Raw genomic sequence first — 25,600 nt, forward strand, 5'->3', positions numbered from 1 at the left:
CTTATAGGTTCATAGGTTCATAGGTTCGTACTAGGCTATCTGCCCTAAGGCATTTATAAGCCTAGCCAGAGTGTATGTGGCTTACACCACCCCTTAGGATGAGAATACTACGCCCTTTTAGGGTTTAGTTTACTATGCCTCTGTCTAGTAGTGACACAGAGATGACCCCCGGGGTAAACCTACGATCTCCCATCCACTCGTTGAGATTTCTCTTGAATAGAGTCAGTGAGGGGCTCTGCCTAACATGGACTGGGATTCTGTTCCAGAGTGTAGGGAGCCTCTGGGTTATGAATCTGTCCCTCCAGCACGTCCTATTTATTTCTGTGTTGAGGTTTAAGTCACTTGTTCTCGTGGCTCTGATGGATTTGGATTTTCTGAGGTGGAGCATGTCCATTAATTCAGGATTGGACATGGCCTGCGTCAGGCACAGATCACCTCTGAGTAGGCGGTATGCGACTGAATAGAGCTGGAGTTTTTCAGTCGGGCAGCATATGACATATGTTTAAGACCCTTTATCCTCTTGGTGAGGAACTTTTGGGGTCTTTCCAACTGCTGCAGGTGTCAGGTGAGATACATCCCAAATGGGGCATTGTACTCAATCATTGGCCTGATAAGAGAAGAGTACAGGGGCACAATGACCTCTCTTGATCTAGATGTGAAACCCTTCATGATAAGGTGGGCAATATAGAAGGTCTTCCTAACCACTTTGGAAATGTGAGTGTCAAATGAGAGGTTACTGTCAACCTGGGTCCCTAGGTCCCTGATTACCTCTTCCGTTTAATGGATTACCGCCTATGTGGTAATTTGTCGGTACCTTGTTTTTCCCAAAGGGTATGACTATACATTTTTTGGCGTTCAGCTTAAGGCCATGGCTCTGGCACCAATTATCTGTTTCTATGAGGCCTCTCTGAAGGATGTTTGTGTCTGCTGGAGTATCAATTATGGCGCCCAGTTTGCAGTCATCTGCAAACTTTGTCAGCCACAATCCTCCTATGTTTGCCTGTACCTCAGAAAAATAAATGCCGAACAAGAGGGGTCCCAGGACTGAGCCCTGTGGGACACCGCTTGTGACTGGCTTAGAGTCTGACATAGCTCCAGCAACTCTGACCCTGTGGGTTCTGTCCTTGAGCCAGTTTGCAACCCATCTTGTGACATATGGGTTTACATTTAAGCTGGTGAGTTTGTCTATGATGCCCGAGTGGGGTATTGTGTCAAAGGCTTTTGCAAGGTCAAGGTAGGCTGTGTGAACTGCCTTACCCTCATCAATGGCCTTAGTGACTGTTTCAAAAAAGTTGACCAAGTTCAAAAGGCAGGATCTGCCCTTGACAAAGCCAAATTGAGTAGGATCCATTGTCTGTAGGTCCCCAATGTCTTTGTTTATGAGTTCCATAATGATCCTCTCCATAGCTTTGCAGACCAGGCTCGTCAAGCTTATGGGGCGGTAATTTCAGGGTCCGTGAAGCACTGCCTTTGTGAAGTGGGACCACTGTTGCCGTACGCCACTCTATGGGTACGTATCCTGTAGTAAGGCTAAGATTAAGTAGCAGCCTTATGTGTGGGTTTAGTTCCTCTTGGAGTTCATGTAGCACACAGCCCGGGACACCATCCGGTCCCATTGATGCTGTGTTTTTAGCTTTAGCGAGGCGGCTCTCACCTGGGCATCTGAGATGTTAGGAGACTACACTCTGCTGGGATAGTTATTTCTCCTTTTGGGGGAGGGAGGAGAAATTTGCACTGAACCTGTCTGCCAGAATGTTGGCAATGTCAGTGGGTTCAGTGTATTTTGTGTCATTTTGGACTAACTCTGAGCATATCTGGGAGTTTCCACCCAGGTTTCTAACATAGCTAAAGAAGGCCTTGTGATTGTCTTTTGTGTCTTTTGCGATTTTTCTCTCAAAGTTGGCCTTGGATGATTTTATGAGTGATCGTAGTTTTTGCTAGTACTGATCAGAGACGCCTTCCCTTTTAGGGATTTTGCTCTGTCATGTAGTAGCTTCCTCCTCCTGTTGTAAAGTTTGTTTATGGCTGGGGTCCACCAGACTGGGCGCCTGCCTTTGGGGGAATGGGTCTTGGTTTTATTTGGGATTGCATGATCCATGCATTCTTGAAGGTGCCCATAGAAGGCATTTGCAAAGGATTCAGCAGTGTGGGTTGTGGTTTCCACTGGCCCAGGGGCCTTGAAGGATACCACTTCAGTCTTAAGAAGTGTGAAGTTTGCTTTTGAGAAGTTCTTCACTGTGGTCTTTTGTGCAGGGGGTGGGGGCGGGATGTGGATTTCCAGTGAGATTAATTTATGGTCTGATCTTACCAAAGAGGGATATACTTCCGGTGTGGAGCATTTTGTCCCCATGTTTGTGATGATCAGGTCTAGTATATTGTCTCCTCTTCTGGGAATGGTGACTAGTTGTTCCATTGCATTTGAGTTTATGAATTCTAGGAACCTTTGGGCTTGGGTGTTGGGGCTTGAGTAATGTTCCCAGTTTATGTTTGGGTAGTTGAAGTCTCCCAAAATGATGGTATTTGGAGAGACATTCATACTCTCCAGTGTCTTCAGGAAGGCTGTGCGGGGTTCCTGAGTTTGAGAGGGTGGTCTGTAGCATTCTACAAACTGTAAGGCAGTTTTGCCTATGGTTAGTTGCACCTGTATAGTCTCCGATGCTTCGTGCGTTGCCACTAACCTGGAGGTGTGGGTATCTTTGATGAAAATGGATACTCCCCCTCCTTTTGTGGTTCGGTCCAAGTTTTGGGGCCGGAAAGCATGATATGAGGTAAAACCTGATAGTGCTGGGGTGCTCTCAGGAGCCTTGAACCAGGTTTCAGTCACTGCACAGACATCAATGTTCTCCATACTGAGGAGGGCTTGAGGGCGTGCATCTTGAGGTTTAGACTTCTGGCATTGAGCAGCATTACCCATAGTTTTTTCCACTTGTGTTTTCTAGGGAGGTAGGTTTGTCATTTGAGCCTTGCCTAAAAAGGCACTATGGGGGTGGCAAGAGCCTTGGCCAATATCCGGAAGCCCAGGGGTGACAGGTGCAAGCCATCCCTTGAAGCAGCGTGGCTTGTCAAGCATGTCATCCCAAGCAGACAGACATTGGATCCCCTTAGAATGACACCAGTAATTAAGCCAATTGTTAAAACTGATCATTTTGTCTTTGTACTGTGGCATCATTCTTGGTGAGGGTAAGATGCTGCTCAGGGTCAGGGTCATACCGGCCTGGGCTACATAATCAGAGAGCTCCTCTATGTCTCTTTTCATGTAGTCCAGGGAGGTGTCTCAGGTCGTTCACACCGGCATGTACAATGACTGAGTCATATTTGTACTTGCTGTGGAGTGACCTGAGTGCTTGTGTTATGTGGCGGATTCTAGCTCCCGACAGGCAGCTTACTGTGACCTTTTCCTTGTTCAGTCTGGTGGGCGGGACATCAGTGTGTCTGACTATGGAGTCACCTATTACAAGTGTGTCTGGCATGTTGTTTGGCCTTAAGGGCTGTGACTGTTTAGCACACTGACTTTGTGAACTATGTGTTGCATGTGCTATGTCTTGAGGTGGTGGTTGCTTGGGTGTCTGCTTTGGAGGCCTCTGTTGTTTTGGTAGATTTTAATCAGCGCCTCGAGTATGTTTTGTGTGTTTATGTGTTTGGTTTGCTGTTGTGATAGTTCTATGTGAGACTGGGTTTGTGGTGTGCGTGGTTACCTTCTCCTCCTGACTGGTCTTGCCAGTACTGAATTGAGAGAGCTCAGCCTCCAGTTTGGCTATATAGTTGCATCTCTCGCATATATTTGTATTTGTTGGGAGGAGGAGAGGGTTGTCTGTGTACATGAGGCAATTGTAACATTGCGTCAAGATTCCCAGATTCACCAGCTGAACAGGAGAGGAAGCCAGCAACTGACCCTTCGACATGCTAGAAATAGTGAAAAAGATTGCTGTGTAACTGAGTCAGAAAGGACCTATAGGGAGATGTGTACTCAACAGAATTTAGGTGAATGAAGTACTTTCTTTTTTTAAGAGTGCTTTACCTGTATAAAAATGCTTTTGGAGCAAGTGCTGAGCTTTTCAGATAGAGCATAGGCTGTTTAGATTGCAAGTAGAACAGTTCTAAGGGAAAAATTGAAGAGCAGACTTGGCGGAGCCAGAAAAAGTTTAACCTTGTTTAACCAAGTTTAACCGGCGGACGACCGCGCAAAGCCGTGCAAAGGCGAATTTTAAGCAGTGAACTACAAAAGAGCTAGGAATGGTCCCAAACAACCAATTACTACAGCTTCTTGTGCTGAGGTCACTTCCCCCAAGGACAGGTAGGCTGCTCAAGGCTCCCCACTCCCACTGGTGAGCAAAGAAACTTCCTTCTATCCAAGTAAGGTAATGGACAACACAGGAACTACACCACAGCCCAGAATACAGCAATGCCTGTATACTGGTCTAAACTAGTCGAGAAAGGCGGGAAAACAAGGATTTTTTTTTTTGTTTTTTTTTGTAGAAATACACAGAAAATGCAGAGACAGTGATAAATTAGTTACACAGGCTAGCACACTTTAGTGGGCAGCCTCCACAGTTAAATTAAATGATTTAAGAACTGTCTCAAAAATAAACTTATTCAGACTTTTAAGAACATAGGCTTATCACTAAGCAGTATGAGGTGGTTCCTCATTGAGATGGTTTGACAGCAACTTATGGATGAGTTCTCAAGAGATGTCCACGAGTCTTACCCAAACCACTTACCAAAAGGTCCATGAACCCATGTCCTTCAATAGATTTGCTGACTCAGGGTTTTCCCCCTCCACTGGTAAAATCTGAAATAAATTCTCTCCCAAAATAATAACTACCAAGTGTTCTGTTTTCATACTCTCATCTATGCTTTTAAACTTGCCCTGTTTCACAAAAACATAAGCTGTGACAGCTGTATTTGGACCGCTGCTACACATACTGTCATTTCAGCTTTCAGTTTTCTTGGGAATGTCCTGCAAATGTTTCTCAAGAAAAATACTCACATATGGTCTTTTTCCCTCTTTAATATTATCTGAAGCTTCAGATAAAGGAAATCTTGAAGTCATCTGTTTAACCATGACCCTTAGAAACTCTATACCCTGCTTAGTAATCATAGCCAGACAATATTACAACTCATCTCTCGATTCTTGGAGCTGTAGTTGCAAGTGGTTTTCAGGCACAATTCCTCCTAAATTCCAGTAGTTCTTGATTCTATAAAAGTGTTTGTTCATAATGCAGTATCTGTCATCCAACTTTATGCTATCAAGTGAAAAAACAATACTATAAAGTATATGATAAAAATAAATATAAAAGTGTGGTGATATACAGAATAGCAAATCATGGATTTCACACCATTATTGTTGTTTGTAGCTAGCTAGAATTCAGGAATTCCTTAATTTGTGGAAAAAATTATGTAAGTGAATGCTTAACCACCCTGCTGGTGGTGTGTTATCACTATTTCTGTTAGGAATCTGGAGAAGTTTTTATTTTATTTTATTTTTTTTGAAGATCTTAGTTCTCTGTCAGTCTTATACTATGATAAAAGATTAAGACTCAGGTTTAACCACAATCACAAAGACAATGAAGACAAACAAGTGCATGTGTGTGCATACATATACTTATGCATACATGAATGCATACGCTCACACACACACACACACACACACACACACACACACACACACACACACAAATGCTCACACATATACACACACGTGTACATGTGCACATGTGCTCATAAACAACAGATGTAAAAATACCCACCTTGGAATGAGAGGCAAGGGCCATGACCTTATAGACTGCCTAGTGCACATAAGTGCATTGTACGTGGGCACATAAAATGCAATTCAGAGACACATGATAAACAGTATTTTTGTTGGTAATTACCACTGGTGGCCCTTGCATCATGTTGATACAGTAGCCCTGTATCATTCATTCTCCTACACACATATGTAGGCATTCATACACACACACATGCAGACATTCAGTCAGCATGACACACTCACCCCACTCAAACGCACTCATGAAACACACATCTATTCACCCGCACACACACACACACACACACACACACACACACACACACACACACACACATATATACACACACACACACACACACACACACTGAGACCCCCACCACCACCACCAATAAATGTCCACTGAGCTTTCCTAACCTTACCTGCAACATGGTCTGCCTGAAAGAATGTAATGAGTAATGCAGCATTTTAGCCTTGTTAATTACTTTGGCCAGTCATGCTAATTTACACATGAGCAATCCTTTGAATTGCTTGGCCTTGTAAATCTCTTCCTGCAGGCATTAACAGGGGAGATCACATAGGTTCATACGTGGATACTAGGCTATCGGCCTAGGGCCTAAGTTAGCCTAGCCAACAAGGTTCCCTGGCTTACGCCACCCAAGAAAGTTAATTTATTGTGCCCCTGTCGAGCAGAGCCACAGAAGTAATCCCTGGGGTGTATTTCCCATCCACTCATCAAGATTTTTCTTGAAGAGTGCTAATGAGGAACTTTGCTTGACATAGATGGGTAGCTTGTTCCAAGGTATAGGAAGTCTCTGGGATGGAAATCTATCCCTCCTGCTTATCCTGTTTATTGTGGTGACAAGGTTTAGGTTCCAAGAGCATGTAGCTCAGAGGGATTGGGATTTCTTTAGGTGTAGCATGTCCAACAGCTCTGGGTTTAACATAGCTTTATATGTTAGGCAGAAATCTCCTCAGAGTAGGTGATATGCTGCAGAGTAAAGCTGGAGTTTTTTGAGATGGTCAGTGTAGGGCATCTGTTTGAGGCCAGTAATCCTCTTTCTGAGGTACTTCTGTGGCCTTTCCAGCTGCTGCAGATGTCTTGTGAGGTACATTCCAGAAGGGGTGTTGTACTCTATAATGGGTCTAATGAGTGCTGAGTAGAGGGGAACAATGACCTCTTTTTTCCTGGATGAGAACCCTTTTGTGATGAGGTGTGCCACATAGGCGATGTGATTATCAAAGGAGAGACTACTGTCCACCTGGATCCCGAGGTCTCTTATCACACATTCAGTGTTAAGTAGACTGCCATTTATGTGGTAGTTCATGGGTACAGAGTTTTTACCAAAGGGGATGACAGTGCACTTTTTGGTATTGAGCTTGAGGCCATGCCTCTGACACCAGGCATCTGTCTCAGTGAGGCCCTTCTGTAGGATGTCCACATCATTTGGGGACTCGACTATGGCTCCTAGTTTGCAGTCATATGCAAACTTTGTTAGCCAGAGGCCTTCTGTGTTAGCCTGTACTTCACAGAAGTAGATACCAAACAGGAGAGGTCCCAGGATTGAACCCTGTGGTACTCCACTTGTCACTGGTAAGAAGTCAGATTTGGAGTCTGCAACTTTTACAGTGTGGGTTCTGTCAATGAGCCATTTGGCAACCCATCTTGTGATGTAGGAATTTATACCTAGTTTGGTGAGTTTAGCTATAATTCCAGAATGGGGGATGGTGTTGAAAGCCTTGGTGAGGTCAAGATAGGCTGTGTGAACCACCTTATCCTCATCTACAGCTTTGGTGACTGCCTCAAAGAAGTCGATTACATTCAGAAGGCATGATCTGCCTTTCACAAACCCGTACAGGGTAGGCTCCAGAGTTTAGAGGTTACCAATGTCTTTGTATATGAGTTCCATGATGATACGTTCCATGGCCTTGCAGACCAGGCTCGTCAGGCTAATAGGGCGATAGTTCCCAGGATCACTGGTGGCTCCCCCCTTTGCTGTGCACGATTCAGTGGGCACAAAGCCTGGTGTGAGACCATGATTGAATATAGTGCTTAGGTGGGGAGCCAGTTCATTCTGAAGTTTGTGTAAAATGCAGTTTGGGATGTTGTCCGGTCCCATGGATGCTGTGTTTTTGGTTTTAGAGAGTGCAGCTTTTACCTGCATAGATGTGATTACAAGGACTCTGCATTCTTCCTGTATTGATATGGGCCCTTTAGGGGATGAGAGGGGGGTAAAGTTAGCACTGAACCTATCTGCCAGGATGTTGTCAATATCAGTTGGCTCTAATTTTCATGCCATTGTGCTGTAACTCCGAGCAGATCTGCATGTTGCCATTGAGATTCTTGACATAGCTATAGAATGCTTTGTGGTTGCCCTTAGAATCAGTAGTGTCAGCTTCTTACTGAGGCTGAACAGCGAGCTCCACTCGTGGGATTTTACTCTCTTTTGCAGCAGTTTCTTCCTTCTGTTGTAGTTTGTTTATGGCAGGGGACCACCAGATTGGCTTCCTTATTTGGAGGATATAGTATCTTGGTTCTGTTTGGGATAGCACGATCCATGCACTCATGGAAGTGCTTATAGAGTGCATTTGTGAAGGATTCAGCAGTCATAACTGTATTGTCCATCTGCATGGGTGTCATGAAGTTCGCCACTTCTGTCTTAAAAAGCATGAAGCTGGCTTTGGAGAATTTTTTTACCGTGGTTTCCTTAATGGTGGGTGGGGGAGGGATGCGGATATCTAGGGTAATTAGCTTATGGTCAGATTTGACCAACGAGGAGTTTTTTCTTCAGGTGTGGAACACCAGTCACGCATGTTGGTAATGACATGGTCTAGAATATTGCTGCCCCTGATGGGGGTGTGGATATGTTGATCCAAAGCATTGGAATTTATGAATTCCAGAAAGCATTGAGTGAAGGAGTTGGTACATGAGTAGTTTTCCCAGTTAATGGTGGGATAATTGAAATCACCCATTATTAGGGTGTTTGGTTGAACCCTAATATTTTCCAGTATATCAAGAAAAGAGGAGGGGAAATCCTGGGGCATGATGGGGGATCTGTAGCAAGCTACAATTTGGATTGCAGTTTTGCCCAGAGTTAGTTGCGCTTTAATAACCTCGGATGCATTATGCTGCGCAACTAGCCTGGAGGTGTGGATATCCTTAAGGAATATGGACACACCTCCGCCTTTGGTGTTCTGGTCCAAGTTAGATGGCCAAAAAGTGTGGTATGAGTTATAGCCTGGTAATGTAGGGGTGCTCTCTAGAGCCTTGAACCAGGTCTCGGTCACTGCACAGATATCAATGTTCTCCATTTTAAGGAGTGCCTCGAGTGAGTGTATTTTGAGATTTAGACTTCTAGCATTGAATAGCATTACCCTTAGTTTTTGCTTGCCTGTTCCTGTTACGGTGGTGAATTTGTCATTTGAACCTTGCCTAAAAAAGGCACTATAGGGGCATCAAGACCCTTAGCCAGTATCCGGAATCCCAGGGGTGACAGGTGCAGGCCATCTCTGGCAAAGCATCATGGTCTGTTAACCATGTTGTCCCAGGCAGACAGATACTGGATCCCCTTAGAATGACACCAGAAGCTTAGCCAATTGTTGAAGTCAATCATTTTGTCCTTGTACAGCAGTATAATTCTGGGTGATGGCAGGATGCTACTCAGGGCTAGGGTCATACCTGCCTGGGCTACAAGATTGGAGAGCTCTTCCATGTTTCTTTTCATGTAGTCCAGGGAGGTATATCTCTCAGGTCATTCACACCAACATGGACAATGACAGAGTCATATTTGTACCTGTCGAGTGACCTGAGTGCGTGGGTTATGTGGTGGATCCTGGCACCCAACAGGCAGCTGACAGCAAACTTCTCCTTGTTTAGCCTGGTGAGTGGGACATCAGTGTGCCTGACTATAGAGTCACCTATGACTAGTGTGTTGATTACATTGTTTTGCCTTATGGGCTGTGGTTTATTGGCACACTGAATCTGTGGACTATGTGTCATTTGGGTTGTGTTGGGGGGGTGGAGGTTGCTTGCATTTCTGCTTTGGAAGTCTCTGTTGCTTGAGCAGATTATTATTGAGAGCCTCTGCAAATGTTTTTGTGTTTCTATGTGTGGATTTTAGTGGTGTAGGTTTAGTGGGACTGTGTGATGAGTGTGGTGTGGTGCAAGTGTTTACCTTCTCCTCTTGACTGTCAAGTTCAGTCTTGGTTGGAAAGAGCTTTACCTCCAGTTTGGCTAGATAAGTGCATCTCTCACATGTTGTGGTGTTGGGTGGTAGGAGGAGAGGGTTGTCTGTGTACATGAGGCAATTGCTACATTGCCCCATGATGCCCAGATTCATCAGATAGACAGGAGAGAACACTTGGAGCTGACCCTTGGACATGCCTGAATAAAAACTACTTTCCTCTAGGCAAGTGAGGAAAGTGAGTATAAGAGCTGTTTTTCTCTAAGCAAGTGGGGAAAGTAAGTGCAAAAACTGTTTTCCTCTAGGTAAAGAGAAGGGTTGAGTGCTGTAGTAATTTGTAGCTTATTTAGTGCTAACAACAAGTTCTGAACAAGTGCTGAACACGAATAAGCAAATTCAAGTGCTAAAGCTAAGAATCTGTACCTAGATCTTGTGGTAGATAAGCTACCTAGTGCTTACCACTCCCACTGATAAGCTAGAATGCTTCCCACCAACACAGAAAGGCTTGGGGGGCTCAGAAGCTTACAAACAGTCCTGGATACAGCAAATCTGTATCTGGACTAGACTAGTTACAGGAAAGGTGGGAAACAAGTGCAAACATGGGCTTTTAAACCATAAAGTTGAAAGAGATGGAAAAACTGCCCAAACAGCCAATAAACTACAATTTCTGGGCCAGAAACCACTCTTGTGGCAGATAGGCTACCTAGTGATTACCACACCCACTGATAAGCTACAATGCTTCCCTCCAACACACAAAGGCTTGGGAGGGGGACTCAGAAGCTTACAAACAGTCCTGGATACAGCAACTCTGTATCTGGACTAGACTAGTTACAGGAAAGACGTGAAACAAGCGCAAATGTGGGTCCTGAATACAGCAAATCTGTATCTGGACTAGACTAGTTACAGGAAAGACGTGAAACAAGCGCAAATGTGGGCTTTTAAACCAGTAAGTTGAAAGAGATGGAAAAACTGCCAAATGGCCAATAAACTGCAATTTCTGGGCCAGAAACCACTCTTGTGGTAGATAGGTTACCTAGTGCTTACCACTCCCACTGATAAGCTAGAAGGCTTCCCTCCAACACAGAAAGGCTTGGCGGGGCTCAGAAGCTTACAAACAGTCCTGGATACAGCAAATCTGTATCTGGACTAGACTAGTTACAGGAAAGGCAGGAAACAAGCTTAGAATTTTTTTTTGAATGTGGAAAGGGAGAAAGGAGAAATGGAAGATAATTCAAAATTAAGGACCTAAGTGGCTTGCCCTTCCCAAATGTTCTCTCTGTATTAGGTAGAATGAGCTAGTGACACTAGACTGGAATAGAGCTGGGATAGAGCTGAACAGATAGGACTGGTAGGAGTGCCTGAAGTCAAAGTATGATCTCACTGTACTCGGTTGAGTGAGCAAATGAGATAGACCCAGGAGGAGTGTTCAAACACAAATTGACAGGAGGTGCAGGCAGTTCCAAAGCCACCAAGATTAATACCAGAACAAGAATAGGGAGGGTGGGCAGGAAGCTAACTGCAGAGACAGAGAGAGACCACAGTATTCTATGAAACAATTAAATAGAAAAATAAATAACTACAGAGAGACACAGACCACAATATTCAGTGAAACAAATAGACAGAAAAATAAAATGCAGTACAATCTTTAACACTGCAAGTTTGTACTTAACTCAGCTAGTAATGCAGTTGATTGTAGGTATGTAACAGAAGCCATACAACTCAGATATTGAGCAGTAATAAATTCAAAGATATGTGACTAACACTTATAAATACAGAGAAACCCTCTAGGCTAAGAGTTTAACACTGAATATCAATGAAATGTAACGCAATAGCCCCCACGTACTGCAGAGACAGAGAGACCACAGTATTCTGTGAAACAATTAAATAGAAAAATAAATAACTACAGAGAGACACAGACCACAATATTCAATGAAACAAATAGACAGAAAAATAAAATGCAGTACAATCTTTAACACTGCAAGTTTGTACTTAACTCGGCTAAAATGCAGTTGATTTGTAGGTATGTAGCAGAAGCCAAACAACTCAGATATTGAGCAGTAATAAATTCAAAGATATGTGACTAACACTTATAAACGATTCCTATTAGAAGACCAAAGACGCATTATTTTGAATGCGTCCTGGTCGAACTTAAAAGACTGAAATGGCAAAATATCGAAGCGGCTTTTAAGCAAATTTTTTCCGTGGGAAAGAATTTGCTTGCCTGCTTCGTTACTTTGCCATTTTCGGCACTGTAGTGTGGTCTCGGAGTTGGTATATTTAAGTGGGGGTGTTGGAGGGTGCAGCCCCCCCACATTGGGGGGTGTGGGGGCAAAGCCCCCTACTTAATGTAATGTTTAAAGTGTTTTGTTTTTTGTTTTTTTGTTTTTTGTTGGAACAGTGATTTTTTTCCCTTGGAAAAAAATCTCTGTTTTGACAGTTCAACATTGTAAGCTTTCACTTACATAGGGTCGATTAATCACTGTCCACTTTTTTAAGCATTTGGTGATCTAATACAGACGCATTATCAATACAGAGAAACCCTCATTAGCCATTCGCCCAGAATTCCTTATTGATGCTTAGCATAGTCATTATAATTTCCCATTGCAGTGATTCTAACAACTGTGTAACATCACTGCAGTGGGCCTGTCTGTGAATCAGAAGGAGTGACCCCAAGTGTTTATCCAGTGATGTTAGGGTTTACCTGTCATAGTAACCCTGTCTGAATCCCAAGAACCATGATTGCAGAGAGCCCTGATAGAATCCATGCTGTGAAACACTGTAAGACTCAAGGACTGGTTAAATAAAGAAATGACCTTGGTTTATGCGCTTACTTTTAATGCACAGCAGAGCCTATCCCACAACTTTGTTCTACACAGCGGTCTTTGGTGTGGCAATTAATGAACCTGTCAGCAAAGAAAGTTCGTGAGGGTTGCGCACTCATCTATTATTGTGTGCTGATTGGAATAAGAATATGTTGTCAGGAGATGCTCTGTAAGCATTACAGTGTTTCATTGTATTTAGATGTGCATTAAGTACTGCTGTGCTAAGAAGTGCTTGGAGTAGGTGCATAACATAGCAAGGATCATGAGGGGAGTCTTCATTAGGAACAGAAATGTGGATCCGTTATGTACATTGATCATATGTCACAGATGTAGGTCATCAGTGCTAGAAATTATTAAAAAAACTGGGAGGCTAGAAGGAGGGGATAAGTACAGAGAAATGAGGGAAAGACCATCATATTCCCATGTTCTAACCTCATTATTGCCAGTCCCATATGCGATTCCTGAGTTGTTTTTCAGATGAGTTCATCAATGCTGCAAATAACTGTTTATTTCCACCTAGTGTTTTTTTGTCATGCCCAGAAAAAAAAAAGAATTATTGCAAAATGTAAGAAGAAAGTCATATTCTCTTTATGATTAACTGCAGTGGCCAGTTAGATCACTAGATACAGTTCAAGCAACTGAAAAAAATATACTAAAAATTTTGAAGTTATAACTGTAATGTGCAAAAGACTTCATACAAAATAATCTGAGATGTGTCAGTGAGACAGCTGTGCTAGCAGGTAATAGTTTTCTCCATGGTCTCTTACCCACACCATTAATTCATACTTCGGAGAGAAAGTCACCAGCTTTGTTCATATGTTTCTCAAATAGCATCTTTCACATTCAAATGAGTGTAATAAAACAAATGAGACATTGTAATTTACTTTATTTTGATCTCAAATGTTACAATAAATAAACACTGAATACCTGCAGCAATTATGTATATACTTATTTCTGGTACATTAGGAGGCTTGTATGGCTCCTAACAGATGGTTTTAACAGTGAATGAATTCTTTGCTGCATTTAGGATCCATCTCTCTCTGAATCTGTGCACTAAACCTCAAACCCTGATTATGAATTGTTTCTTTTTTTTTGTTATGAATTTTGTACAGCCTGAGGACATAATTGTCCCTGATTAGGATGACCCTGGGTGCATTTCTAGTACTGTGGCACAGAGAATAATGGACATTTTTTCCAGATTTGCAGGTGCTGCTGCCAGACTTAACAGATATTTCCTCATATTTAATGTAATTATACAGATTATGTTAACTTGGTATGCGAATAAATTTTACTGGCTGAAATGAATTATATATTTTTAAGTCTTATTTTACTTTCAGTATTTAAAAATATCAATAAGCTACTTAATAATAAATCATCATAAAACAAACAAAGCATAAAGATTACATAATGGAGAAGGAAATATTCATTTGGATGTATAGACAGACAGATATTATTTACATGTTAAATTACAATTTTTTAGTGATTATTATTTCCGGACAAGGTGACCCTTGCTCAGAAAAGATCCAAGAATATATAGAAATATGTTCAAAGATAGAATGTGTAGAGAGACAAGTTATTCTTTCAAAAATGTTGCAAATTCCTTAAATTCAGACAAAGGTTTTACGTTATACCTTTCTTTTGTCTGTCTTTGTGTTTCAGATGGTGCAGTGTTCTCTAGTCAAAGGACTAATTTCCCCAGTACATTTTGGAGCACTACATACCAGACTCCTCCTCCTTCATGTCTGAGTGGGGTTCATCCTCAGTTTTCCACTGCACCCCATGGGCATTTCCATTCTTCTGACTCCCACAGCTGGCCTGCTCACAGCCTTCATCAGACTGTGCCTCCACCTTCCCCATCTGTGTCAGAATCCTGGGCTTATTCCCTGACGTCACATGCCAGTCCATCTTACTCACGAGTACATGATGCCTACTCCCACATGCATCGCCATCCACATGCTCATGTGCACCATCACTCCTCCACCTCACAACTGGACCCTCGCTATGGATCCATTCTGATGCCCACCATGTGCACATCAAGGCTTCCTGCTCCACAGTGTGACTTTCTCAAATCAGAACCTACTACCCCTACAACCACAGGTACCACAGCATGGACTGGAACGTTTCATGGTACAATGGACATTCTGCCAACAATCACTTTTGATTCAGGTAATTCTTGCATAATTCACTCTTATTAATTCAGCATTTGGCTTTCCTAATATTTGTTCCATTTTGTTTTCTACATCAGACAAGTGCAATGTTTTTAATTTTAACATAATTGCAAAAAATATGGTTTTCTGAATTATTTTCACATCTTAAAGCAGAGAGTATATTTATTTGAATTCAGCACAATTTACTTTGCAAAGAGGGGGGTGGGCTGCATACTTCATAGCTAAATACAAATATAACAATAATAATTTGGTTACAACAAAAGCCATACTGGGGCTTCATGCAAAAAAGGCACTGAGACATTTAAAAACATGTACCATAAGAAAATTAAACATTGCTAATTACAGAGAAGATTTTTGGTGTTCCATAACTTACGTGAATTTAATTTAAAGGTAGTATGTGGGGAAACATATTTATTTATTTATTTTTTGTTTTGTTTTTTGTTTGTTTGTTTTCATTTTGGTTACAGAGATAAAACACTGACCAAAGCATGGATGTTTGTAGGCTCAGCCAAGGTTACATTCAAAATTGTAGTTTCAAGCAGCCAAAAATGTTTTAATCATAATCATTGATAGCAGCAAGACAATAAAAACAGGGTATAACCAAGAACAGAGGCCATGTACAATATTTACAAGTTTAGATGTGTGCAGGTACAGTGAAGAATAGCAGAATCAGAAGTGTATGTGAAACTAATTAATCAGCAGGTATAGCATAGATTATTGTAAATGGTAAGATGAAGAGTTTCAGAGGGCATGATGATAGGTAAACGATGAAAAAGCAGAGAATGGTCATATAGGGAGACTACATATTTACAGCTGGGAAAAACGTAGAGGTATGTATCAGAAATGAGGCAGGTAATGGTGAACCATGAGAGGAGATACACAAAGTTGAAATTAGTGCAGTTATGGGATATGTCCTGCATTTTGGCATTTATTGGTTTATCGTTCAAGCATATCAAGATATGAGAACTCAGTAGGATGGATGTGGATGGGGAAAGAAAAGGACATGCCTAGGAAGAAGCTAAAAAAAATGGTTTAAGTCATGGCAAAAGGGTGCATTCCGAGAAAACTAGGAAATGTACTTGCTGAAGAGCTATAGATTTTACATATCAACATTTAAGATGAGGTGTTGCCAGAGGGCTTGACATTTGCAACAGTAGTCCACTTCCATGAAGGAAGATTCAGGAGAGATCCAGGTGCTTACAAATGGGTCCACATAACTTTCACAAATGGCTATTCAGTGAATAGCCATTCGTCGAACACCTATTTAGCGAAGCCACTCTTCATCAAACGGCAACTTTTAAGTAGAGCAAACAAGCGGTTGGCTAACCGAGCAACCGCAAAAAAACAATAAAATTTAAAACTGCCAAGGTTTGGGGCTATGCCCCCCACCCCCTAACTAAATATACCAACTCTGAGATCACACTACAGTGGGGGGAAAAGGTAAATTTGAGATGGTGGGCAATCGCTGCTTTGCCCTAGTTAAAATTCACTGTTCGATGATAGGTGTCTCTGAATAGCCATTCAACAAAATAATATAGACCAATTACAAACAAGTTATTCTCATAGATATATTATTTCCTTACTGACTGGATAAGCCCACTGGACTCAATTATCCTTGTTTACGAGTGAACCAGGATTACTGTCTCATTAAGAGACTTACTCAGAGTCACACAGTTTGCAAGTAGAAACTATGGGAGAAAAACCCAGGACTGCAGAATGAAGCCCAACAGCTCATAGTCTTATCCTTCTGGGATAAACTTCCAGACAGGGCAGGCTGATGGTAGTTAGGATCAGTACAAGTAATATAACACTACCTACTTCATTCGGGGGTACCATGGGATGACTTATATGTTACAGTTACCCCAAGGTTGAACCATGCTGTGCAATTAAGTCAGTGACAGGGGCCATCAGAGTTCAGGGATTCTTAACCAGGTATTTTGAGTCTAGAAATGTAGATGTCCTGTTATATAAAGCCTGGAGACCACATCATAACAGCAGCCTGTTATATCAGGCCTGAGGCCACATCATAACAGCAACCTGTTATATCAGGCCTGGAGGCCACATCATAACAGCTACCTGTTATATCAGGCCTGGAGGCCACATCATAACAGCAACCTGTAATATCAGGCCTGGAGGCCACATCATAACAGCAATCTGTTATATCAGGCCTGGAGGCCACATCATAACAGCAATCTGTTATATCAGGTCTGGAGGCCACATCATAAGAGCAACCTGTTATGTCATGCCTGGAGGCCACATCATAAGCTCAACAATGACTGTGAAAGTGGATGGCTAGTAAGTTGCTAAAGACAATATGAGGCAAAATATCTGCATTGCTTACTGTACTTATTTCCTTGTTTGACTTGAATGAAAGTTACTGTTTGTCGTTTTTGCATTTAAGTTACCTGTAGCACATTGCATTTAAGTTACCGGGCACTTGCTCACTAAAGCAATTATATAAGTCAGCACTAAAAAATTAAAAGCACTACACCCTCACAAACTCCCCTTGGGTACCTTGTTCCCCATTGGCCCTTTTTTTCAATTATAAAGGAATTCCCAATACTATTCTAGCATGTCCAAAGATCAGTTGTCAATCTCCTCTCCGGTCCAGCTGGTGAATCTGGGAATCTTGAGGCAATGTTACAACTGCCTCATGTACACAGACAACCCTCTCCTCCTCCCAACAAATTCCAACATGTGAGAGATGCAACCATATAGCCAAACTGGAGGCTAAGCTCTCTCAACTCAGTACTGGCGTAACCAGTCAGGAGGAAAAGGAAACCACACTCACTACAATTCCAGTCTCACATAGACCTACCATGACAGCAAACCAAACACATAAACACACAAAAACATACTCGGAGGCTCTAAATAAAAATCTGCCTAAGCAGCAGAGACCTCCAAAGCAGACACCCAAGCAACCGCTACCCCAAAACAAAACACATGCAACACATAGCTCACAAAGCCAGTGTGCCGAACAGTCACAGCCCTTAAGGCTAAACAGCACACCTCATACACTTGTAATAGGTGACTCTATCATCAGGCACACTGACGTCCCGCTCACCAGGCTGAACAAGGAGAAGGTCATGGTGAGCTGCCTGTTGGGCACTAGGATCCGCCACATAACACAAGCACTCAGGTCACTCCAAGGCAAGTACAAATATGACTGTCATTGTCCATGCTGGTGTGAATGACCTGAGACGTACCTCCCTGGACTACATGAAAAGAGACATAGAGGAGCTCTCTGAGCATGTAGCCCAGGCCGGTATGACCCTGACCTTGAGTAGCATCTTAACCTCACCAAGAATGATGCCACAATATGAAGACAAGATGATCAATTTCAACAATTGGCTTAAGTATTGGTGTCATTCAAAGGGGATCCAATGCCTGTCAGCCTGGGATGACATGCTTGATAAGCCATGATGCTTCGCTAGGGACGGCTTGCACCTGTCACCCCTGGGCTTTCGGATATTGGCAAAGGCTCTTGCTACCCCCATAGTGCCTTTTTTAGGCAAGGCTCAAAAGACAAAACCACCTCCATTGGTATCACAAGGAATAAGAAACTAAGAGTAGCGCTACTCAATGCCAGAAGTCTAAACCTCAAGATGCATGCACTCGAAACTCTCCTTAGCATGGAGAACATCGATATCTGTGCAGTAACAGAAACCTGGTTCAAGGCTCCCGAGAGCACCCCAGCACTACCAGGTTATACCTCATACCATGCTTTTCGGTCCCAAAACTTGGACCGAACCACAAAAGGAGGGGGAGTATCAATATTCGTCAAAGATACCCACACCAGGTTGGTGGCACAGCACGAAGCCTCAGAGACTATCCATGTGCAACTAACAGTGGGTAAAACTGCCTTCCAGTTTATAGCCTGCTACAGACTACCCTCCCAAACCCAGGAACTCCACTCGGCCTTCCTGAGAACACTGGAAAATATGAAGGTCTCTCCAAACACCATTATATTGGGCGACTTCAACTACCCAAACATAGACTGGGAGCATTACTCTAGCTCCAACACCCTAGCCCAAAGGTTCCTAGAATTTATAAACTCAAATGCTATGGAACAACTTCTTACCACTCCCACAAGAGGGGAAAACATACTGGACCTGATCATCATCAACATGGGGACTCTATGCTCCAGACCAGAAGTGTATCCCTCACTGGTAAGATCAGACCATAAACTAATCTCACTGGATATTCACATCCTGACCCCACACCCTGCCCAGAAAACCACAGTGAAAACTTCTCTAAAGCAAATTTCACACTCCTCAAAACCGAGGTGGAATCCTTCAAAGCCCCCGGGCCTGTGGAAAATACGACCCAGACCGCAGAATCCTTTATAAACGCATTCTATGAACACCTCCAGGAATGCATGGATCATGCAATCCCAAATAAAACCAAGACCCAATCCTCCAAAGGCAGTCGTCCTATCTGGTGGACCCCAGCCATAAACAAACTATACAATAGAAGGAGGAAGCTACTACATGATAAAGCAAAATCCCAAAAAGGGAAGGCATCTCTGATCAGTATTAGCAAAAAAACTACGGGCACTCATAAAATCGTCTAAGGCCAGTTTCAAGAGAAAAATTGCACAGGACACTAAAGATAATCACAAGGCTTTCTTTAGTTATGTTAGGAACCTGGGTGGGAATTCCCAGATATGCTCAGAATTAGTCCAAAATGACAAAAAATACACCGAACCCACAGACATTGCCAACATCCTAGCTGACAGGTTCAGCGCACACTTCTCCCCCCCTCCCCACCAAAAGGGCAAATATCATTCCCAGCAGAGTGCTGCCCCCTGACATCTGAGATGCTCAGGTAAGAGCCTCCCTCTCCAAAGCAAAAAACACAGCATCAATGGGACCAGATGGTGTCCTGGGCTGCGTCCTACATGAACTCCAAGAAGAGCTAAACCCAAACATAAAACTACTGTTCAATCTCAGCCTTACTACAGGATATGTACCCAAAGAGTGGCGTACAGCAACGGTGGTCCCTCTCCATAAAGGTGGTGCCTCAATGGATCCTGGAAACTACCACCCCATAAGCCTGACTAGCTTGGTCTGCAAAGCTATGGAAAGGATCATCATGGACCTTATAAATAAAGATATTGGGGACCTACAGACACTGGATCCTACCCAGTTTGGCTTTGTTAAGGGCAGATCCTGCCTCTTAAACCTGGTTGATTTCTTTGAAACAGTCACCAAGGCCATTGACAAGGGGAAGGTGGTCCACACAGCCTACCTGGACCTCGCAAAAGCCTTCAATACAATACCCCACTCGGGCATTATAGATAAGCTCACCAGCTTAAATATAAACCCCTATGTCACTAGATGGGTTGCAAACTGACTCAAGGACAGAACCCACATGGTTAGAATTGCTGGAGCCATGTCAGACTCCAAACCAGTTACAAGTGGCGTCCCACAAAGCTCAGTCCTGGGACCTCTCTTGTTCGGTATATATTTCTCAGAGGTACAGGCCAACATGGAAGGACTGTGGCTGACCAAGTTCACAGATGACTGCAAACTGGGCGCCATAATCGACTCTCCAACCGACACAAGCATCCTCCAAAAGGGCCTCATAGAAACAGACAACTGGTGCCAGAGACATGGCCTCAAGCTAAACGCCAAAAAGTGTATAGTCATCCCCTTTGGCAAAAACAAAGTGCCCACAAATTACCACATAAGTGGTAATCCATTAAGTACAGAAGAAGTAATTAGGGACCTGGGGACCCAAGCTGATAGCAATCTGTCATTTAACAACCACGTGGCCAAAGTGGTTAGAAAAACATTTTATATAGCCCACCTAATCATGAAGGGATTCACATCTATATCAGGGGAGGTCATCGTGCCTCTTTACTCATCCCTCATCAGGCCCATAATTGAGTACAATGCCCCTTTTGGGATGTACCTTACCAGACACCTGCAGCAACTGGAAAGACCCCAAAAGTACCTCACCAAGAGGATCAAAGGGCTCAGACAGATGCCATATGCTGCCCGGTTAAAGAAACTCCAGCTACTCAGTGGCATACTGCCTGCTCAGAGGCGATCTGTGCCTGATGTATAAAGCCATGTCCAACCCGGAATTAATGGACATGCTGCACCTCAGAAAATCCAAATCCCATCAAGCTACGCGCTCGAGAGACTTGAACCTCAGCACTGAAATAAATAGGACATGCTGGAGGGACAGATTCATAACCCAGAGGCTCCCTTCACTCTGGAATAAAATCCCAGTCCAGGTTAGGCAGAGTCCCTCATTGACTCTCTTCAAGAGGAATCTTGATGAGTGGATGGGAAATCGTAGGTTTACCCCGGGTATCACTTCTGTGTCACTGTTAGACAGAGGCACAGTATACTAACCTCAAAAATGGGCATAGCAAAATTAATTTAAAATGGGTGGCGAAAGCCAAACACACTCTGGCTAGGCTTATAAATGCACTAGGGCAGATAGCCTAGTATGAACCCATGAACTTATGATCCTAAAAAAGAGTAAGTGTAAAAGTAGATACCAAAGCAAAGAAAGAGCATAAATGTTACGGATATATATGTATATGTAGGTCAGCAGCAGGTTGCTGATATAAAACTGAAGAACAAGAATAAAGGACATTGAGATGAGAAGCAAATGGGTGGAAGAATTTAAATTTACATAAAGATATGCTTTACAAACAGGGTGCTGAGACCATGGAGTGCATTGTTGAAACAGTCAGAAAGAGCACATCTCTGAAGAAAAATTATGACATCTGCTACATTTTAAAAAAGCAGTGGACTTCTGACAATGAATAATTGCACTTAAGTGAAGCTGGTGGACTACAGGTCTTCTGTTGGTATCCATGTATGGAAAGCACAGATCCAGACACACAACTCTATATTTCCTTTTAACTCCTTACATCAACATATGATAACTCTTTGACATTGTGTTTCCCATTGAATTCTTTAACATTGTTAAACATTGAATTCTTTGACATTTGGTTGCACATTGACTCCTTACATCTACATATGATAATTGTTTAGACATAATTTAAACTTAATTTACCTTTAACTTACATTACCTGCTGCACAACAGTCATTCATTTAGCTGGTTACAGCTTGTTAAATTCTTTTGCATGTCTGTATTCATTGCCTTAGATTTCATTCATATGCATGTATTCCTTGTTCGTTAATTCTTATGCATATACCCAAACTTTGCTATAGTTCTTTAGTTTTTTGGGTAGTAATTGAAGATTATAATGCATCTACCTGGTTAATAAGTTAATAAAGGAATACATTTATACATACATACTTAAAAAATGGATTAAGTTGTATACTTAGTCATTGTGATGAAAATGATTGTGGGATTGATTTAGTTCTAAACTAAGTAAATATCCATAATATTCGGTGAATACACTTGTCAAATGCATGCATTAGGGGCTGGCTTTATACTGGTGAGGAGTATCATATTGTGGCCCAATAAATATACAAGACAAGCATGTTATTTTATATTATAATGCTGTTTAACATTAATTTTAAAAATAATACAAAGAATGTGCTTCAAAACATAAACAATGTAAAAGACAACTTTACCAAACTGTACAGTCTAATTGTGTTGATTGGTTTGTTGTAGGGATGCAACATCTGGACAAAAGCATAGAGTCTCCATGGTTCTGAGATGGAGAGGACTATAAACTCCAGAATACTTTACTTTTGGACTGTGCTCTGGTATCCATAGTAACAGCCCTGTATCAGGTTTGTTATGCTGCCATCTTGGCAAGACATGCACCAGCCCTGGATTTAAACTTAAGTTTTTACTCAGAGGAAATAATAAAGCTGATTTTAGAAACTATGAAAGCAGCAAGACGTGGACATGGGATGAAGAGCTCCTTTGTTCCAGCCAACCAGTGTCACAAACATGAGAAATGCAATTTATTTATATTTAATGTATATAGTGCAACATTTCATAGCACACAAACTAAATCTCAGCTTCTGGTCTGAGGCTAAAGGCAGAGAGCAAAGTTGGATTAAAATGTATATAATTGTGATATATGTGTATATACGTACATATTTTTGTAGGAGTACAAAATGTTCTGCTTCGCTTTGAGAAGATTTAGAATATTTTTTTACTGTTTGCAGATTCTGAATGTTCTGTTTAAAGAACCATTTCTCAGAGAACTGGGGTAATAGTTATTTTTTGTAATAAAATGTATTTGCTTACTGCTAGATAAATGTGATGATATGTTTAAATTTACCTCAAATGTGAATTTTGTTTTTTTATCTTTGTATATGTAGCTGAAAAGTCAGATGATCTGTGAACTATAACTGGGTACATGGATTGTCTCTCCATTTTAATGATTTGCAGAACAAACTTTGTTGGGCTGTTTTATAATATTTGCATTGGTACTTAAATTAATGGCTTTTAGGTATTCCTTGTACATACCCACAGTGACATCTATTAAGCAAGCATTCTTCTCAAACATTATGCCAGTAATATTTTATATATTTCACAGGATTGAATGATACAGGCTGTACAATGTTGCTACAATTCAGCACAGGGTTTAGATTCTGTTTTTGTATATATGGAGGCAAATGTAGCTGATAACAAACCAGAGGACGTAAGTTAATGCTCCCATATTCATACAGATTGTTGCATGAATTAAGAAAAATGGCAGCCATGCGACAAAGTATAGTAACATTTTCAGGTTTTATAAATTGATCGCCAGTATGTGCAGAATGAGGGTAGACAGATTTGATCCAGTGCAGGTAAAGAAGGTGTGGTGACCAGTCATTCCTTTTCTAACTGTATGCTGCTGAATAGGACACCTTCAGGGAATTGAACCTTCAGCCTGACATTTTTGAATGCTTTACAGTAACTGTTTTTAGGTGATTTTTAAATTTATTGCCAGTTTTTCGTGTGAGTGAGGGGAGTTACTTATTGTTAAGGAACAAAGATTGTGTTGTAGAAATTTTTTTTCCCCTGTAAAAAGGACAGTGCTATTGCACAAAGATTGCACCGTAACTCAAATACAAAATAAAACTCATCTGAAAACTTTCTTTCATAAAAATATGTTAATTTTGTCTTCATGATGCTATTTAATGTTTTATTAAGAAAGTAGTAAAGTAAGATAAATGACTACTGACTGAGCTATTTTTCTTAAATCATATCATGACCATTTTATTTTAAGTTTTTTTCTAACTGACCATGAAGGTAGACATTTTGTCTAATTAATAACATCTTAATTATTTTAGGATTTTTACATGAAAGATGATAATTCTGACATAAAACAAGCTGGGCATTTTTTTTTTCAAAATAGTGATGTATGGTTTTTTTGAAAGTCTCCATCTTATGTTCTCTTCAGTGACAAAGTAGATGCACTCACTTTGAAATAAGAAAAAAATAATTTATGGTTCAATGGTGTACTGCTTGGAATTGTGTGCTTGACACTTGTGACCTCGGTGTGCAAACAGTTAATAATCATAGGTGGAAGCATACTGACCCCCTGTAAAACGGGATGATGCCCAGATGTCCTACAATCAATTAGTGATCTAGGATTGGAAGAGACAGTTGGGAATATCCTGTCTACACTGGACAAAACAGCTTGGTCTGCTGATATGTTGACACCCCAGTATATTTTAAGGAGGCAGAATTCCACAGCATATCGGTGCAAGGACCAAGACATGCATGCCGAGCAATCAGCATGCTCTGTCTCTGGGGTTTGAGATGTTGGAAAGCATGTATGTCACAGGCCCAGCAGTGTGAGAATTCCACCTATCAGAGCTGCTGTACACACTAATAGACAGGAAAATAGAGGAAAAACCCTGATGGCTGGTGAATGATGGGAAATCTTCATGAGATGGGACAGGGGGAACACCATGACTGACAGGAAAAGGAAATAATACCAAGGAAAAAATCACTGCTGGAAATGCTGAGTGCTGCACTCATGCTTTTTTTTCCTGTGGGGTGGGCTGTGCTTTGAGTGCATCCACATGAAAGCCCTGACAGAGGATGGAGATCTCCCTCTGCAACTGTTGTCTTTGCTAGGGGCATTTGCATACCATTGCAATGTTCATGATGTTATTGCCTGGTTCATAGCACTGTGGTCTTAGTGATCCATTGCTTAAAATGTTTGAAATATATGGTATGGACTTGTGAGTACCCAGTGACCAGTAAAAAAGGATGCATGATAGTATGGCATAATAAGATACCAGTAACAATATAAAGTCTCATGGCAGGGAAGGGCTGGAAGGTACATAATGACTAGTAACAATGGTATAAGGTAGCAAGGTACAGAGTAATCCCCTTCAGGAGCTCATAGGTGCACAGTGACCAGTGACAAGAATGCACACTAGTAAGGTACTTTATAACGTCAGGTAAAAGCAAGCAAGGGCACAGTCACCATCAGCAAGGACAGAATGTGTCAGAGTACTATGTGAACCCCAGCAGTGGCTGTCAGGTGCACAGTGACCAGAGTACTATGTGATCCACAACAGTGGCTGGTAGGTGCAGAGTGACCATCAACAAGGACAGACTGTATCAGAGTACTGTGTGATCCACAGCAGTCGCTGGTAGATGCACAGTCACTATCAACAAGGACAGAATGTGTCCGAGTACTGTGTGATCCACAGCAGTGGCTGTCAGGTACACAGTGACCAGAGCACTATGTGATCCACAACAGTGGCCGGTAGGTGCAGAGTGACCATCAACAAG

The 25,600-nt window shown here is 42.0% G+C and overlaps 1 protein-coding gene across 1 annotated transcript in view; it reads left to right on the forward strand.

Annotated features, from left to right (window-relative positions):
* Window positions 1–23,946, forward strand: part of VGLL3 (vestigial like family member 3) — a 118,305-nt gene extending 94,359 nt beyond the window's left edge. The window contains exons 3-4 of the mRNA XM_044072082.1: window positions 14,409–14,915; window positions 22,523–23,946. Coding sequence (XP_043928017.1) covers window positions 14,409–14,915; window positions 22,523–22,566 — 551 coding nt within the window. The 3' untranslated portion in view covers window positions 22,567–23,946. The remainder of the gene's footprint in view (window positions 1–14,408; window positions 14,916–22,522) is intronic.
* Window positions 23,947–25,600: the final 1,654 nt, after the last annotated feature.

This window comes from Protopterus annectens, chromosome 5.part0, assembly GCF_019279795.1.
Source record: "Protopterus annectens isolate FY-2018-M chromosome 5.part0, PAN1.0, whole genome shotgun sequence".
Taxonomy (NCBI): domain Eukaryota; kingdom Metazoa; phylum Chordata; order Ceratodontiformes; family Protopteridae; genus Protopterus; species Protopterus annectens.